The 19,473-nt window shown below is 42.3% G+C and overlaps 1 protein-coding gene across 13 annotated transcripts in view; it reads right to left on the bottom strand.

The window, feature by feature from the left end:
• Positions 1–2,038: 2,038 nt before the first annotated feature.
• Positions 2,039–19,473, bottom strand: part of Foxp1 (forkhead box P1) — a 603,661-nt gene continuing 586,226 nt past the window's right edge. For 12 of the 13 annotated variants that reach the window (XM_027428965.2, XM_027428964.2, XM_027428963.2 and 9 more), the window contains 4 exons: positions 18,478–18,599; positions 16,611–16,680; positions 12,192–12,358; positions 2,039–7,091 (listed from right to left, as the gene is read on the bottom strand). In XM_027428965.2, coding sequence (XP_027284766.1) covers positions 6,947–7,091; positions 12,192–12,358; positions 16,611–16,680; positions 18,478–18,599 — 504 coding nt within the window. In that variant the 3' untranslated portion in view covers positions 2,039–6,946. Of the gene's footprint in view, positions 7,092–12,191; positions 12,359–16,610; positions 16,681–17,935; positions 18,106–18,477; positions 18,600–19,473 lie in introns of all 13 variants that reach the window. The other variant, XM_027428970.2, reaches the window with a different exon arrangement.

The raw sequence follows: 19,473 nt of genomic DNA, 5'->3' as shown, positions 1-19,473 counted from the left end.
CTGGAATTAAAGGAATGTACCATCACTGCCAGTTGAGTGATGGTTTTCAAATCCACACATTATTCCACAGTTATGCCGGCAGTTTTGCATTTAATTTCCTTCTGATATGAATTCTGTCTTAAACTGTTCATCAGTCTAACTAGAGCCTTAAATGAAAACTTGAGACCCAACTTCGATTTCAGTAAGGGATACTTGGATTTGATTCAACTACAATGAAAAGCTAAATTGTCATTACTCGTCTACACATAAATATGTGCACTACTAAAGAAGACAACCTACTAAAAAGGCTAGTTGTATTGTTTATCCATTTTTTTGCTCAGAGGTTTATGTTACAGCTCCCTGTGTTGTTTTATAGAGAGACCTTATGCTCTTTATATAAAAGGTCCCTGTTTAATAGAAGAAGCTGTTTTGAGTTAGCTGCTTTATAGGAAGAGCAAGCTTGAGATGAATCTTTTAAGAGTATCCTTGCTATGGAATGATTCCTGAAATGCAATTTAAAATATGGTGTGGATTGGCCAGCTGAACTTCCACTAATACTCTCATACTTGCACGGGTCCTGGGGTGTTTTAGTAGGGATATGTGTGCACAGCTAACAGTATACCCTGTGAGCAGCATCTGTGTTTAAGCCAAGCAATTAAGGGGATTTCAGTTGACCCTGATATTATATTCTTAGCAGCTAGGTGAGAATTAAAGGTTGAAATGTTTTGCTAATTATCAGACGAGGGTGCTTGCAGAATGGCAGAGCAATCAATGAGAAGAGGATACTGATTCCTCTCTTGATAACAATATCTACTTGTTTAAAAGGAAATAAAAAGGAGTCAGGCATGGAGGCACATTGTCTATAATCCTAACATTTGAGAGGCTGAGGCAGGAGGATTGCTGCAAATTTCAGGCAGGTTGCCTGATTTTCCTAGGGGAATTCTGAACCAGCCAGGACTACATAATGAGACCTTGTCTCAAAATGTAAACAAACAAACAACCCAAAACAAAACAAAATCATACTGTTGTAGAAAAAGTAAACTGTAGATTCATAAACAATGCAGGAAAGTCCCTTCTAATCCTGCTCCAAAATAAGCAGGCACACTGTGCTGGGAAAGACTCCTGCAAGGTCACTAGTCATCTCAAAGCCTTACTGGTGTGCTTGGAATTACATAGAGGCAATAGTTCTTGTGATGCTGTGGTCTGGTCACTCCCAGGTTGTTTTGATGTTTTGTTGTTGTTGAGACAGAGTCTATGTAGCCTTGGCTGTCCTGGAACTCACTGTGTAGACCAGGTTGGCCTCAAGCTCAGAGATAAGCCTGTCTCTGCCTCCCCAGTGCTAGGATTAAAGGTGTGCACCACCACGTGTAGCTTTGTAGTGTTCCTTTCAGCATATTACCAGTGAGAATTGTGTTAAAGACACAGTATCATCCATCAGTCTTTAGAATACATATGATGGGATGAAGCTAAGGAGAGAATGCACATTTTTCTATAAGTATAGAATTAAAAATAATCTCCAGTGGTGGTTTCCTGGGACCCAGGGCTCTCCCTCCAGTCCTGCTGTCTTTTCTGTGTGGTTAACCCAGCACACTTTTGATAGAGCATTTTTATAAGATCATTCGTTCTAATCTAAGCATTTATCATTATATGCAAAAGCTTTGCTGATGAGAATACTGTAGATGGTGCATGGTTTTGACGTTAGCATTTTATTTGGATGACTGATCTTGCAGATGTGAAATGTCAATGAATTATTCATGAAATTGCTTTCCCCCAAAATTTTAGTTTGGCTCTTCTTGTTAGTTATTAAACCTTTGGTTGTTTTTTTTTTTTTCTCCTTATCAATTTGATGAAAAAGAGAGCATGCTCTTTCAGATGGAGCCGGCCCTTCCACTGTTTCTTGGAACCCTTCTTCCAATAGCTTCCCTTAGCTTGCTCACCAGGTTGCTGTGAATCTGGCATGGAGGAGCTGCTGCTAAGGGACAGCTTGTGGCATGTGCCTGCCATACAGTCTCAGCAGGTCAGAAGTGAGGGAAAAAACTTAGGCTGTGGCAACTTTGTCTACCAGTGTGAACAACCAGCATTTTTATTGCATTTGAGAACGCTCTCATGTCAGTCACTAGTACTGACTACACAACATTTTTTTTTTTTTTTTATTGTCTGTATCCACAGACATGGAATGATGGAATTACAGTTGATGTCAAGGAATGAGATTCTTTTATGCCTTATCAAAACAAAACAAAACAAAACAATCCTTGTTAGTGGCAGCACATAAACATAGAGCACCACGCTCACAACCCAGACCGCACCATCTCCACCCAGGCTCCTGGGTAGCAGGGACTGCATCGAGTTACAGTGGACCCACGAGACGCCATTAGAATTGTCCATTTGCTTCTCAGGATAATTAAAGTGAAACCGAGTTGCAAAACACTTCCAGACTGTCAGGAGGGTATGGCATTGACCAAAGGGTACCAAAAAGATTCAAAGTCATTAGCAGAGTCTGCTTTATGCCCTTGGAGACAGAGCTTAGCTAGAATGTGGAAAAAGAGGAGACTTTTCAATGCGATTTCATGTGACGTTAAAAAATAAGAGCTAGTGATTTACATTACATTTTGGTTCTATTATTTTGTTTATCTTTTAAACCAAAGCTTGCTTTATTATGGCTGACGGGATGCTGGGAATGTCAAGTCAACTGTCTTCTGATGTGGGGAGGGCACTGGCAGCTAGGTCACCATGTACATAAGTCTTGATGGATCACCCTTTGGTGCCCCAATACGGCAGCCTAAGCCTTTTCACATGGATAGACCCTAGGAACAACAAAGATGGATCATCATCATGACTGAGTGTGTCTGACACATGGGCCAACCTCCCTCATGTTTGCTTGGCTTTTACTAAGAAAAAAAAAAAAAAGAAAAGAGAAAGAAAAAGTAACAAATTGTCTTTACACCTTGGGACCTTGTAAATTTTTTTATACAAAAATTTCAATATTTTTCAACACTTCCCATTATTAATCACTACTTTACTGATAAAACTTTGAAAGTGTGACCTTGGAATTTCATCATGCAAAAATATTGACTGCAGCAGGAGAGAACTTTTTTTTAAAACAACTTTTTTTTTTTCTCTTTTCAAACTTAGGAACTTGTTTAAGATAATCAAAAAGGCAGTGGCAGGATAAACACAAGGAACAGGAATGTATCAAAAACAGATCCACACACACATACACTCACACACCCGTTCACACACACCCGTACACACACACACACACACACACACACACACACACACACACACACACACACACACACACACACACACACACACACACACACACACACACACACACACACACACACACACACACACACACACACACACACACACACACACACACACACACACACCCCACCCCACAAACCTGTACAAAATGTTTCAATTAATGAGAATAGGAAACAAATTATGTCAACTATGTTACAATTTAAAAGCCAAAAAAAAAAAAAAAAGTGTTCTGGAGTTTCTTCTTTCCTCCCACATGTCAACATGTCATCCAATGTTCATAAATCAAGGGTAATGAAATAAAATACATGTGCAGCATTGACTGCAAATCCATTACATACAGTAGATTTTTCCCCCAAAGATACTGTGGTTTTCTTCTGTTTTAAAGTATCATTAATAAAATGCAGTTGCACAAAAAGCAAAGATGTTTTGACAAACAGGTGTATGCATTTATTCCTCTTTAGGAACAATACCTAAAAAATAAAATAATTAAAAAAAAAAGAGCTGCCCTCGGCCCTCCCCCACAAAAGACAAAGATTCACACAGACACATCGGGATATATGTACAACCGAATCAACCCCATTCTAAAGAAGCGACCATAATTCCCCCCCCAAGGGACAGAATCAGAACTGTAAAACTCAGAGTGAAAATTGCTTGCTGTAAAGCCTGAGAACTTTTTTTTTTAAAGTTGGTTCTTCTGCAAGGCTGTGACACCTGCAAAGATATGTAAAATCTAATTTTTCTTTTTTCTTTATTTTTTTGCTACAGTCTTTAGACTAAGCATGCAAGACATACGACTAAGTGCAACTGAGTGAAATGTATATTTTTAAAAATTTTTTTTAATCATTCCCTAAAGGTTTGAACTGAGGTATGCGTACTAACAGTTCTCATGCTGTTATCTTTACTCATGTCTAGCTACACATGCTGAGAATGAACTAATCTACCAGATTTTTATCCTCTTTTGAATATCTAACCAGCAACCACTCAGTTTAGAAGCACAGGCCCCCCTCTCCCATGACCCTGCCTGGCTACTGCCTGCACATCATGAAGCTGCCTAGAAAAGTGGGGGTTGGGGGCATGAGTAACCACAGACTGCCCCTCTACGGAAAGCAGAGCAAAGCTTCAGAAGTAATTGCCAAAGACGTTCTATTCTAAGCTGATGAGTGGATGGGAATGCTACCTTTTCGTGTGTGTGTAAAGGAAAAATGCTGACCAAACCGTAGTCTGAGAAAGGAAAAACAACAACAAAAAGCAGGAAGAATCTAGAACTAGAGGATATATGTGCCAAGATAAAACAAAACTAATGCAGTGATCACAGCACAGCCCTTAAACAAAAGTGGCATACCAATGTTCTAAAAAAAAAAAAAAAAAAAAAAAAAAAAAAAAAAAAAAAAAAAAAAAAAAAACCAAAAACAAAACCAAAAACTCTTTATTCTAGAAGTGGCCTAGTGCAGTCAGACACTTTTCTGTTCTCCTAAGTCATCCTAAGTGTCTCCTTGATTTACACACTAATTTCAGCATCATACATTCATTTCTTTTTCTGAGATGGTATCTCATTCTTTCCGTAGGAGCTATAATACTGTTTTCCTGTTTGTATTTTTTTTTTTCTCTGCAGTAGCCCCATATTTTCTCCTTACAGGAGTTAGTTTTGGTCTCTGTACAAGTACAGAAAAGGAAAAGGAAAAAAAGTAGAAAAAAGTAAAAAACTTTGGTTCCATTGCCTACTTAGTCTGCTAAATGAACTCTGTTGGAGGGGCAGTTATTTCCCTCGGGTTGGCAAACAGCCTGGACCTCATCATTTGCCTCTGAATCCTTTTGCCTCCTTTGATCAACAATAAGAGGATATTTGGCTTCATCAGATAAAGCATAAAAGAAAATAATTTACCTTTGCATAATATCTTTGGTAATTTTAGAAATAAAAGGTACAAAGTATATAAATTAAGCTTCGAAAGGCTCTCCAACTAAACCCAAACAAAAAGCTACAGCCCTAGATAAATAAATGCCAGGGAAGTGGGTGCAGATGGAAGTGTGGAGGGGTTTGAAGGGCTGAGGGGTATACCGACCTAGAGCCATCGAATTCTGTGGGCCCTGGTCCCAGAAGCCTCAGTCTGTCTACTGGTGTCACCTGTTAAGTCTGTGCTACTCGGGTGGTGTGAGACTATCACACTGCAGGCTCAACTGCAGTGTAGACTCTGCATCCTGGAAACCAACACATCACCATCTACTGGGCTCAGTGCTCATTAGCTCCCATAATAAGTGCAAGGTGATGTCTCGTTTGCATTAAAATAGATGAGCGCCACCAAGCTGGTCTCAACCGATGCACAAACTCAGCACTATCACCATGTTGAGTAAAGTTAGTCAGGGAAGCTGGCTTTTTGGTCATTTTGCAAACAAAGCAACCCCTGCTGTTAAGGACGACACAGAATCTGTGGTCCTGGCCACTTGATTATAAGGGGGTGGGGGGGAGAGCCTTCCGTGGTCATCATGCCAGTCTAATTATTAAGGATTGTTTACTCTTGTCATCGTCTCCTCTTGGCTGTGTTTCCTGACGTTGAGAGAATGTGGCAGCAGTTACTCACAATGGCGGGCTCTATGAAAAGAAAAATCTCCAACATTCCCATCCCACCCCAATACTGCTTTTGTGAAATGAATCTGCTATGTTCCTAGAGTATGTGCGTGTGTTTCTCTCTCCTTTTCTGTCATTCGTTCTCTTTCTGGCAGGACACCATGTCCCTGTGAGAGGACCTTCAGGTGTAAGGTGCAGCCTTTGGGATCTTTTTTTTTTTTTTTAATTTTTGGAAAAAAAGACCAAAACGGAATGTTTTGTTTTGTTTTTTTAAACTTGAGAGAAACGTGGTGATGTCTATAGGAAAATGGAATGAGTGCCAGAAAACTACAGACGAGAAATGACATTCAGCTTTGTATAATAAAAACACCTATTAACATTCATCACAAGGTACAGAAAACGTGAAGCCTCCAAGAGGCCATGGGCCCAAATGGAGGCCTGAGGTCAGAACTTAAAATGGTATAGAAGAAGCAAAAAAAAAAAAAAAAAAAAAAAAAAAAAAAAAGCAATACATTAAAAAGTTTGGGATAATTATTTTTAACCCCTCCCCCCAATAAACACACAAAGGCCTTCCCCATCCCAACTGGAAGCAAAAACAAAAACAAAAACAAACAAACAAAAAGAAAACCAAAGTGAGTAAAGGCAGTGATATCAACATGCAGTGCTGTGCAAATAGGTCGTCCACTGGAATCTTGAATTCGGGCGAAGGCTTGGTCTGCGGCGCAGGTGCGCGAGCTCAGTCGGGTGTCCTCGGTGTCGGCCTTGGCAGGACAAAACTGCAGTTCAAAGTCTGCTGCTAAAAGTGAATCCGTTTATCGAATTTACAACACTGATGTTGACTCAAAGAGGAAAATCCCAAGTACCAAACAGGTCCATCCAATGCACAGAGTACAAATCCCTTTTGTCAACAAAAAGTAGAAAAATCAAAAATACTCCCAAATGGGATTCTTGATGGCACTAAGAGTTAACACATTTCAGAGTTGTCAAAATGTAGCGAAAAATCCTCCAGACTGTACAACAAGCGGAGAAAGGTTTCACTGCTAACTTTTGACGTGTTATTTTTTTTTTTAATTTGTTTTTGTTTTGCTTTTTTCCCAATCTTCTGTCTCAGGGGTCGGCCCGCCCAGAGGTTCACTCCATGTCCTCATTTACTGGTTCGTCTTCATAATCTCTGTCATGGTCAAAATCTGGACTGTGGTTGGCTGTTGTCACTAAGGACAGAGGCCCTTCCGCTTCCTCAGGGTCAAGGGGTTCCTCTTTGACGTGTACAGGGTGCCTACAGAGGGAGAGAGAAACAGGCTTAGAGGGCTTCTGGATTGATGTACATACAACTGGTGTTGGGGTAACTTAGAAGATGTATCCTATAGCAACAACACTATCCAGTAGAGGCAGAGTCACCCTGGCCACGTGTGTTTTTCAAATATGGTGGGAAACTTGCTATAACTTCATGTCTGTTGTCATTTTCACTGCCTACATCCCAAGGGTCTAGGGACCACATGTGTCCAGGGGCTTCTGGGCCACTCAATGAAAGATCTGGTGGACATCCCTGTTTTAGGAAGGATTCTGTACAGAAATTATTTCTCCTGCTTTTCAGGACGCATGAGTTACTGGAGGGCCTTGTGACGTACAGCGGATGGAGCTCAGACTCTGTGTTTCTAAGAGATTCCGGGTGATGGTGCTGGTCCTGGGACCACACTTCGGAGTGCCAAATAACAGGCCTCGTAGAGACATCCTGGGTGGATGAATGCCACCCTGCAAGTAATTACGTGAAACGGGAATCTGTAATACGGCAGTGGTTCATGGGGACCACTGAGCACAGGAGGCTGGCTGGGCTAATCATGACTCGCTGTGTGTTCTGCTCTGCTAGTTAACATGCAGACCCTGTGAAAGAACCCTCCAGAGGACGACCCCAAGCGAGGGTCTATCATTAATCAACTTCAAGCAAACACAGCAGAGAGACACCATGATACATGCTTGAAGCTCCAAATTAATGCATATTTTTACAAACTGTCAATAAGGCAAGAAAAGCCCTGCCAGGAAACACAAACGGAGAGGAAAAGGCTTGCTCAACACAACGATATGATAAGAGAGCAGAGCCCCAATCAGAATAATAACACTGTCAGCTGTAAACAAGGCAAAACATGAGGCCCGGCTGGTAGCCGCCACCCGGACACTCCAGCTACCTTGAGAGCTGCCAACTTTCTCATTATGGACTGGGGCTTGGTTCATCTAAAGGAGGCTGGCATGATCACACAAAACCTCTCTGATAACAACTGTGAAAAGCTGTTCGTAAATCATATTTACAACTGATCTCTTGCAAATACAAATGACTTTCTGTTTCAGGGGGGCTTTTGATATGCAAAAGAACCATTCAAGTTCAAATGTGCCCATCTCCAAGACAGGCTGCAAAAGTGAGGGACTTATAATGGACATTATCAAGTATTAGTAATAAGAGGTGGTACCGGGGATGGCTGGTTTCCTAAATAATTGATGCTGTATGCAAGCCCCAAGGGCCCCTGGAACCATTTAAAAACAAACAGGGGCCTGCCCTGGAAGACAGGAACCTTCAAAATCAATTGACCCTAAAATTAGCACAGCATAGAGGGAGTTTGGGGGTGGGGGGGCTAGATGTCAGATAAAAATAGCTTTAAACAATTATACCCATATTCCTAACAACTATTCTTAATAGTTGTGCTTGTCTTTGTTTCTGAAATAAGGCCTAGGCCTGGCAATTGAGTCTTCAGAGTTCCTGAACAAAAAATATTCACTTCAAGAGGAAAATCAAACACTGCAAAGAGGGCAGTGTCCTTCCATGCTTGGGGTGCCATGCCATTGAACATGTCACATGCCTTGTAGCCAGCCCCGATTATGGTTACTGCCAGCCTCTCCCTTCCCTTTGGGGGACATATTATTACATGCTTTAGACACAGAAGGAATTATTTTCTTTATTTTTTGTAATTTGTTGGCTTTTCCATTAACAGTTTTTCTGGTAATGTGTGATTCCATCTGTTGATAAGTGGGTCCCTCTACACTGGGCATTTTGCAGGCCCTTCTTTCCCCTCTGCTGTTTGCGTAGTACAGTGAACCACTGCTAGCCATTAATCTTACTCCTTCTGTTGATTTACCTCCTTGGGATAAATGTCTAAGAATGCAATTGTTGGAGCAGAGGCCAAAACATCTTTATGACTCTCCTGATTTATTGGGGTATTAATTTGCTGAGGGGTGCTACCAAGTGAGACTCAATGTCAGTGTCCCAAGTGTTACTTTGAAAAAGCAGTTTGTGGTCTTACAGGTGTGTGGTACACTCCAAGATACCTTGAACCGCAACCCCTGCATTACCGGCCACAGTGGACGTTTAGTTCTGTCTCCTGATTTCACTACAGGGAGAGCTCTGAATTCACCAATCATTCCATGAACTGACTGTGTGGGCTTAGTAATGTCCAGCAGCAGGAATTTGCCCTTTAAAAATAATTTTTTAAAGCAGTTACTGAGGCTCAACTGCTATTCTCCAGAATACCACTTTTCTGCTTAAATTTTTAAAAGCTATCATACTTAGTACTTATCAATCTCTGGTTCGCAAGGTGCAGTCTAATGACAATACACAAAGTCTTAGAGGTATGGATTGGATACACTAGGAAAATATAGACTCATCCTAATGTGACCTTCTTGCTTTACAACTGTAAATCATCGCTTTCTAGATCCAGCCCCAAACAACAAGAACAACAAACGGAAAGCTTCCCCAAATTGGAGTTGTTAACACCAGAGACTATTCTGTTCTCCCCAAAACTCATTGAGTATTTACTGTGCCCAAACGTGGGTAATGATGCTGACACATTTGCATGGTCTACCCCAGTGCTTAACATAGAATGGATGGCCAACAAAAACGGCCGACTACATCTACTGTGCAACGACCTGACAGTCTACTCCAGGTATGACAGTAAGGATTCTTCAGTCTTCCATATGAGATTCAGACCATTGTTAAAGTCTTCCCTCCCACTGGGAGTTACACACAGTATGCCAGCTACAGAATAGGGCTACACAGTGGGTGTCTCTCTTAAGCCTCCCCTTACCAGGCCTACTATTTCCAAAAGGGCTCCCAAGGGATAATGGAGCAAAACACCATCTCTCTGTTCCCCTTACATCTGAGTAATCCTTTGTACTGCCTTCCTGGGTACATATGGGTTTTTAACTATAGACAACTAGTGTTTCAAGGCATTGTGTCCCTGTTCAGGGTGCACACACAGCACAGAGCCCTTTGGTACGGTGGCCCTTTAGCTCCTACCAGAATGAAAGTATGCTGCCCCCAAACCATTATTATGCAGCTACCTTCTACAGGTTTTTTTTTCTTTCTTTTTCTTTTTCTTTTTTTTTTTTTTTTTTGAAAGAGAAAGGCAATGCTGTGGTTTGTGTCATAGCAAAGTGAAGAGCATGGAGCTGTATTACAACACTGCCTACGTGCTGGGCCAGCTTCCTAACAGTGTCTTGTAAGCCTTGTTGTAAAGTTTATGGCTTGATTTATTCCAATAGACTGGAACAGTTAAAAAACAATTTGCATCCTAGCAGGGTAATGCACACTGGACAAGAATGAAATCTCTGTCATTACAGAACTCACTTAATGGAAGTCTGGGGTCAGCAAGTCTAACTGGCTGTGACACTCATAGTAGCACAGTGAAGCTGTTGTCGGCACAGAGCACCACGGGGCACATGGTGCAAACCTGACGTGTGAGCATCACGCTTTGATAGCATGATGCAGGGGGTTTTTCTTTCTTTCAAGCTGTTGAGCCTTTGCTTTGTTTCACATTAGGATGACTGCTGTAAAATACAGTTTTTTTTTTTTTAAGTACATATGCAGTTCATTCAATCTTGTTAAGCAATTGAACTTCCAACATGGATAGGCCTGTCTCTGTGGTCTTTCCTTCCTTCCTTCCTTCCTTCCTTCCTTCCTTCCTTCCTTCCTTCCTTCCTTCCTTCCTTCCTTCCTTCCACATGGATTACACCTTGAGTTTGAACAGACTGTGAGAAAACACTGCATCTTCCACTCCGTAACTTCATATATTTTTCCTCAATGGCTGTCTTGGAGTGGCTCATATGCCTGAACTTTAATGTTATTCTGAACTTTCTGAATATTGAAATAAAATGTCCCAAAATGGTAAATATCGGTGAGATAACAAAAGAGTCAGAAACACCAGCTTGCTTTAGAGAAGACAAATTTGGTGGCAATAGTGGGAAAGACATATACATTCTTAAAATACTAGCGTGTCAGTGCTGGGAAACTATGCCCACAAATTAAAAGCCATCACCCCCACCTCTAAAGATCCCCTTTAGAGCACTCAGGGCATGGGATTAAAATGCTAGAAAGCAAAATCTCAGATTTCCCCCATTATGCTGGCAGATACCATTCCCCCCCCTTTGTCACAAGATGCCAGTTCATTCCGTTTCTACTTGTTAAAGGTCACATTTTCCATTCCCATCCCTCAAATTTCCTAAAATAAGATGTTGGTCAGTAATCCAGAAAGAATGTGTAGACAAGTGGCCTATTCTTGGAGCGGACAGCACTGGAAAACACTGAACTAGTTTAGTCCCTCAATGTGGGTCATGGTTTTGGAGAAGAAACTCGCTGAAAAAGGGAGACTGCCATTAGCAGCTTGGGTCACTGCACACCCCTGCACCTGGAATCACACGGTTTCTTTTCTGTCGTTGGACCCTTCCTAGGAACAAAAGGGGGACTATGGCAGAGGCAGTGTTTTCCAACCTTCACCCGCCACAAAGAGACCCCCCCCCCCGGGTGGCCTTGATGAGATCTGTGTGGTCCTGGTGCCATTCACATTCAGCCCAGGCGACCATTGCCCATTGCTTCTCTCAGTTATATGTTCTCTCATTATCCTGCCGTCTGCTGCTGTAATGCTCCTATTAATTTTCCTTTTGATATTTTAAGAGCAATCTATAAATCATGCCGCCTTTCATTTGTGCCATCATTAATGCTTGGTAATAATGCTGCGGTGCCGAGCTCAAGTGGTTAAACTTAGTGTACAACCAAGTAAACACGCATCTTTTCCCTTGCTGGGTTCGGCTTGCCTGGCAGTTGAATGCACCATGGGCTTTCTCAAAGAGGTGTATACTGATTTTAGGACAAAAATCACAGTGTGACTTAAGTAATGGTCTGAGACACAAAGTGGAGGAAACTTCTCATTAAGCCAACTGCTTTTACAGAGAGTTACTAACTAGTCCTTTTACGCGCTAACAAGTGACACCGAGGCTCTTAAGAAATCAGAAATGATAGGAAAGGTGCCTAGAAGGGCTAGAGAAGACTGCCCTTGAGCATTTAACAGGGAGACTGGGATCAGGTGACAAAGAGCTTTGGGTAGACAGTACTCACACAGCTTGCATAGGGGATCTGCCCGGACTGCTATCACTCTCGTTGCTGTTGGTGTGTTCCATGGCCCCGTTCAGCTCCTCCCGGATGGCACTGGCCAGGTTGCCCAGAGTGGGATTTCCCATGGAAGCGGTAGTGTACAGAGGTATGCTGTTCTCAGCCATGGAAGCCTGCATCAACCAAAAGAAACCCAATGAAATTGTAGGGCAAGCAAGACAAGAAAGCTCTGTGTTAGGAATGTGTGGTGTGTTTGATAGTCTTTGGTTCAAGTTCACTATATTGTGCCTGACAATTTCCAGGAGCTGTATGACTTTGCTTCCAAGCTGTAGGAGCCCTGGGCTTCATTTGGATGAGCTATCTGAGTACCGCTGAGTCCATGGATGATGTCGCCTGCTGGGTCCTGCCTTGTGGAGTCATATGGTTTAGACAAAAGTATCTAATATGAAGTGTATATCCAATGCCATTTTTTTCAAGAAGAACTGAATATTTCCAGCTCATAGTGAAATATAATGGAATTTTCATTTCTTTATCCACTTTGATGACTCCACTATTGGATATCCAAGATTTGATCAGATTATATGGCCACATGGCTCAAATTTATGAGAACTTCCATAAACACCCATAGTAAAGGAAGAGGTTATAGAACTGGAATCAATTTTTTCTCGCCCATCATTCCCATTTTAATGACTTTTGAACCTGCTTAGTGAAGGCTGACATAACCAGATGAAGGCAACACCCTAGGCTTCCAGCCTCAGACCAATCATGGAGGACTTTGGAAGAGAAGGAGAATCTCTAGCAAAAAGAAAGGCTACATTACTTCCTTTACAACTAAGTATATCGATATTAAAGGTGACAAAGTGAGAGACAGCCAAAAAAAAAAAAAAAAAGTACAGGAAAGAACCACTGTCTCCAAGACACAAAAAAGTTCACCAAAAACTAAAGTCTGGTAGACTACTGTTCCTTTTCTGTCATACCAAATGTGACTATTATGGCCACCCTGTCTGCAATGTGGACAGTTGTCAAAAAAATAACCACGGGACTGAAGGAACCCCATTTGTTTCACTTGGGTAGAAAGTGTGCCCCAGTGACTTTTCATTTTATTATTCAGGAGGACAGACTTGGAAAAAGAGGCAGCTGTAATTAGATGAAGATTTATCAAAATTGTCTTCTTGCAGACTACACTATGCCTGGTTTTCCATCCTAATGAGAGAAAGTACGATCACAAGACAATCTGGCAGAGTGGCTTCAGTTGGCCCATCATGTGAGAGTCCTAACTATTCTAGAAAAGCTGGCACCAAAGAGAAGGTACGAGCCAGGAACAAAAGGAAACAGGAGCGGAGCTGGGCTGCAGTGAGTCTGCCTGCTAGTCAGTTGCAGTCTTGCTCCCGGTGTAAAACCCAGTGTCTCCCTCTTTCCAATGTGGACCTATCTGCTTCTCTTGTATAAGTAAAGGGAGGAGGTTTGTATCTCCTGCTTTCCCAGTGTGGTGACCACTTCCCACTCTTCTATGGCTTGTCAGATAATCTTCTTCCATCCAGCACTTTCCGAATGCATCTTTTATAATTGCAATAAAACATTGCTATTCTTTTGGGGCAGAACAGTTGGCAGAGCAATAGTACTGCCAGCTGCAGCTGGGCAGCCATCTTCAGCTGCCTTATGTGAGACCACACAGTGGTCACACTTTGCTGCCACTAAGTGCTGCCTAGACTGTCAACTGCGTAGCCCTCTTTCTGGAAATACCATGGGATCTGCTCTCCCTGGACAACCGCACTGTTACATGGTCAGGTTGGGAAGGAGCTGGGGCCATTGCTACCTTGGTATTTTATTGGATTCTGAAAAGCAAAATCATGGAAACAACTAGAGTCTGTTAGGGTGATTGTCTGTTATTCTTTTTTTATTCTCAAAATATTATGGGTGAAAGACACTTCTGACTGACGAGACCTAGTCTTGGTCCCTTAACTCTCAGACACAACCTAAGTGCAGAGAACCAGTCTTGTGCCTTTAAACAAAACACTAGCCACTGGGCTACAGTAGGATTGGCCCACCACTATGCCTCCTGAATAGTGTTTTGCAGAGTGAAGGATCAGGGCAACCCACAAATTATCACCTTCTAACAGGTCCTTCCTATAGCTGATGCTCTGAGGAGCAGGTGTGTCACAGTGTTTATAATGGAGTTAATTACATAAGCGATACTGGGCACAGTGAGTGGCTTCATATCAAACTGGCACCTCTGCCAGAAACACAAAGGTTCCTAAGTGATGGCACATGAGTCCGTAAGCACCACGGCGTCTGCAACGTTAACTGCTCTGCGCTCCCCGGGGAAAAGGCAGTCTATAAATATGAAGCTTTACAGTTACCCGTAGTTACTTCACTTTTTCAGAGCATAATGCAATCTGTCCCGAGCCCCATGTTTTATTTCTGTAGTGGATTCTGCTGTCCTATTTTATAAATTGTATATCATGCCGTTATGTCGCTCTAGTAATTTTTTTTAAAAGATACTGTTGCACTGTTATTTTTACTTGCCTCGAAAAATGGAAGTGGGTGATAATGGAAAGGCAGGCCTGCTGGTGGGGGTCTTTATTTAATTTGCATGGCAGGAAGCTGTCTCGTATGATTGGATGTCTACTGGTGGGGAATCCAAATTCAAGAGGAGGGGCCAAGGAGATACTCCTTAAAGTGTTCCTGGAAAGCTGCAGGACAGTTTTGGGTGAGCAGGGGAAACACGGAAGTGCGCAGTGGGTGCAAAAAACAAAGGTCTGGGAGATGAAGCGTGAACGCGTCTGTAACGATAAAGCTTGCTAATTGAAATCAGTCACATAGTTAAGGGAATCCAAAGAACGAGGCTCCTTACTTCTTTTTTTTCCCTTTCCGCCTCGTGAATGTAAAATATGCTTGTAATTTTAATACCAATCCACATAGAGCCGCCTTTAAATTCATACTTCACAAGACTCCAGGGAAAATAAGTTACTAATGCATGGTATTTACAGTGGCAGTGTGTAAGCGGGCTTTCATTTACTCTTCTAAAGTTACTATGTAAACCACAAGTAATTAAAAGAAACGCAGAGAGGCAGAGAGTAGTTTCTCCTAGTAAATTTGATTCAGGCTAAAAAGAAATAAATAGAATTACTGAGATGCTCAGTTCAGTGGGTCTGCCCTGAACTGTGTCAGGGGCACATTATCCTTAAGGAGCCCGAGGATGCTGCGGGTGAGCTGGGAAGACAGGTCTGTGGCTAGCAGAATAGGGGCTCAGTTAATATTTGTTTAGCAAGTGGAGAGAATCAGGCTGCTGTCAATGCCTCTTCCTCCCCCTTCCAGTTCCCATAATGCCATGTGTTCCAAGCCTTTTCCCACTGGCATCCCTTTTGGGGGGTTTGTTTCTCTATTTCTGCCTTCACTTGGGCTTTTCTGAAGGACCATAACACTTTCGAGACATCACAGAATCCAACAGCCAATTCTGCCACAGTATTCACACTCAACAGTGCTAGTAGTATGCAATGGCTAAAGGGAGATTTGTCTGTAGCCCATGTGATATAAATGTTGCAAGATTCTTTTTGGCATGTCTTCTAGAATAATCAAGGTTTGGGGTTTTTGTTTTCCTAAACAGAAACAATGGCTACAAGGATCCTGGCTACCCCTGAGCTCTTAAGGGAGATCTGAGTATGGCATCAGGTATTTAAAGTAAGTGATACCAGACACGCTGCTAATCTTAGAAATAACTTGGTGGTGTGCTAACTGTGAGGAGCAAGGAACTCAAGACTGGCTAGACACACCGGTCTTCCCTCCCGTCGCTCACATCCAGGGCGTGCACCTTCTAGGACCCTCGTTGAGGTAATGTGTGATTTATTTGCCAGTAGGAAAGAAAGATTCTTTTCGATGATGATTAGGTTTTCCTGAACAACTATCTGGAAGTGTCCACTTTCCTAAAGCTTTCTGCTGCTTAAACAGTTGACTTATACAAGAGGAAACAAACCCAGACCCCACTCCCACTGAAAGAAAAGGTGTTGAAATGGACTTTAATAAAGCCTCGCTTTCTCTTTAAACCTGTGAACAATGGAAGGTCATGTGACACGGTGGCCTATCATCCAGCACATTAATAGCTGTGCTAGAGTAATTACACTTGTGGTATTTTTGCCTCAAGTGAAATTCTGAAATAAGACGATGGAAATTATGATACTGCTGATAAATATTAATAAGTGAACTTTTAATTTTTTTTTGCCACAATATTCAAAATGCTGAGCATCCTGCTAACGCTGAAGCAGCCCGATGTGTTTGCCTCCGGGGAGAACGATGCTTTGCGCACTTAAGAAAAAAGTTTAACGGAATTAAAATTTAATATCTAATTAGAGCGAGGCTAATATATTTTGAAATGAGTGGGGGAGCCCTGCGCCTGTGCTGCAGATTGGGAATGGCCGTTAATCTTACCTGTAAGGCTGCATTGAGAGGTGTGCAGTAGGCGTGGCTGCTCTGCATGTTTTTAATAAGGGAAGGGTTACTGTATAAGAAAAAAGATAAAGACTCAAAGTTAAATGCAATCCACCCAGGGGTCCGAGCTAAGTTTTGTCTTTATGCTCACTGGTAGCCTTTCCACATTAGAAATTCTTCCCCCTCCCGGCCACCAAACTGAAGGGAAAGTTAAAGCTTATTTATATCTGTGTCTGGGGGTTGGTCTGGGTGAATACCTCCATAGATGGACCTGGCTGCTCACCCTGGAGAAGCTGTCTTGTATAATAACACATGGGTATTTCCCTCAGAGGCCAGTCTGCAAAGGGTTAGTTGCTGCCCACACTCCAGTAGGAAGGTGAGAGCCTGGCATGAGGGCAGGCTGCCTGAGACTGCACGGGGAGTCTCTGCTAGGAGGCTTCACTCTTAGTTGAACTTGACCCTGACTGCTAGGGGAACAACACCATTATTCCTACATTGTAAAGTAGGAGCTTTGGCTGTTGTCTTTCCTGCACAGCCCAGTCTGGGAGAGCACATTCTAATTTGGTGTTGTTTCTGTTGGCTAGGTAAAAGGAGCCAAGATACCTTTTTTGTCTTTAAAGAAAAATATCCCTGCCCTATTTAAAATAAAATAATAAATTAAAAAAAACACTACAAAATTATACTGGACATACTAAGGGAAAGTGTGGCTTCCAGTACATAATGAGGTTCATTTATCAACAGACTTTGAAGGAAATGACATTATCAATCTTTTCCCTGTGCTTAGGACAATGTGGTTTTCAGTTTTGGAGTCAGGGTCTCTCGACAAAGTCCAGGCTGCACTGGAGTGTGTGATCCTCCTTCCTCGGCCTCCTGGGGCTTGTCACTACAGGCATGCAGCCCTATGCCCAGCTTGCTAGGCACATTCGTAGTTATTCATATTTACTATTACTTGAGTGTTCACACAGAAAAAAAAAAAAAAAACATTATCCCACAAGACATAACTGTAACCATCACTTCCTTTCACTTGCAGGGATTGTGGGTAACACAAGAAATACCTAGCTTTGAGGGTCCCCGTAAGCTGCTGGATCAAAATACAGTCACAATCATTGATATTAAAGACATTTTTTTTTTAAAGCATTGTTCTAGGCACTGGCGTTCCAAAGAGAAACGAGCGAGGTACATGTACAAGTCACACCGTTTGGTTTCTGTTGCGGAAAGCTGTGGCACTGCTCTGGGGTGAAATGTCATACTCCATGGGATGAGTCAACCATGCAAAGCCAAAGCAACAGCAGAAACAAAAGAACAAAGCAAGTAAAGGCTCTTACTGTGCGCCAAGCTCGTCAGAGTTTTCACCGGGGCAGTATTTGCGAGGACGGCCTCGTTGAATATGGCGGCCACGTATAAACTCTTCATCATCAACTGTCCAAAAGGACCCAAACTCATCCTCTACTCTGATAAAGCACTTATGCAGTGAGAGGTTGGTGCGAATGGCACCCTGGGATAGGAGCAGCAGCAAAGGAGATGGAGTGGCAACAAAAGGAGACGGGGTTGGGGGCAGAACAGACATCCAATACAGGGAACAGGAAAAAGAAAATAAAATGCAATAAGCATAAGCAAATGGCTTGTGAGGGTTAATATGCAACGCCGCCTAAAAGCTACTAGCATGTGATGTAACAGAGACCAGCAAGCAGGGGCAGGGGGACTGGTGGGTATACGAGACAGGAGGGATGAAATGCTCTTTTTGTTTCCCTTAACTGAGACAACATGAAAACCAGTTCTTTGGTCTGACGCCGCCTAGCAGCCTCTACGTTAACACTTGTTAGCACAATCCGAGCTGGGCTAAGAAGTTCAAACATGGCGGACGTACCCACTGATCTTTTGTGGCCTCCGTTTTTGGAACTCTACTTCATCCACTGTCCATACTGCCCCTTTAACGTTCTCTACTCGCACAAAACACTTGTGAAGACTAAGATTATGACGCACTGCATTCTGCAGCAAGTATAAAAGAGAGAACATTGACATGTTTTTCTATAAGAAAAGACTCGGGAAAAAAAAAAACACAGCAGTACATTCAGCACCCCCCTCTGTAAAACCATCCCCCAGAGCTGTAGCCACCCCACCTCCCACTCCGTGAAGGACTTTAAGTGTCTTTTCCAAGAAAAAACCCAAATTATGGATTAATGGTACTCCGGCATTGAAGCCTAATATCTGGTACCATGTGACCAGAAGCTACACTGGTAAATACGCATGCAAGCCCCAAGCAGGTCCCTCTACATAAATCTAAAATACTGTTAAAACGATGTCAAAACCAGGAGCTGTATAAGGTATAAAAACTATTCTTTAACAGACCCATCTATGTGGGATTCATAAAAGTGTATTTATTTTTAAATCATGAAAGGTGAACACTTTGAAATATACAGCAATGTCTGGCTTAGAAACCATGCATAGGCTTTATTAAAGGAAAGTTTTAAATAGGATTTTACCACTGAGAGTACCACCATGCATAGCCAAGATGACTAGGGGGTGACCTCAGCACCAAGGGATCGGTCTCAACCATCAAGCTAAGCCTTACCTTCCAGAATGTTTATGAACATGGGTAATTACTAGGGAAACACTTTTAAGTAATTGAGCAAATGCCAAGAACATACAAGGAGGACTCTCAATGGCAAAATGACTATGCTCTTGCACTTGGTTTCTACATTTAAGACTCATTGTTGGCCATTGCTAAGTGGGACCCTTCACGTCTAACAAAAAGGACGCTCTTTAATTCTAGTGGGGAAAGAGCTTTAAATGTCTCCTATTTCTAGGAAAATCCACAACCCTGACTGGATAACCAAACTGGATAGACTTTAGTCCTGCCTGG

The sequence above is a fragment of the Cricetulus griseus genome, chromosome 8, assembly GCF_003668045.3.
Source record: "Cricetulus griseus strain 17A/GY chromosome 8, alternate assembly CriGri-PICRH-1.0, whole genome shotgun sequence".
Lineage (NCBI taxonomy): Eukaryota > Metazoa > Chordata > Mammalia > Rodentia > Cricetidae > Cricetulus > Cricetulus griseus.
Note: the sequence above shows the minus strand (reverse complement) of the source record. Positions and strands in the feature narration are given on the sequence as shown.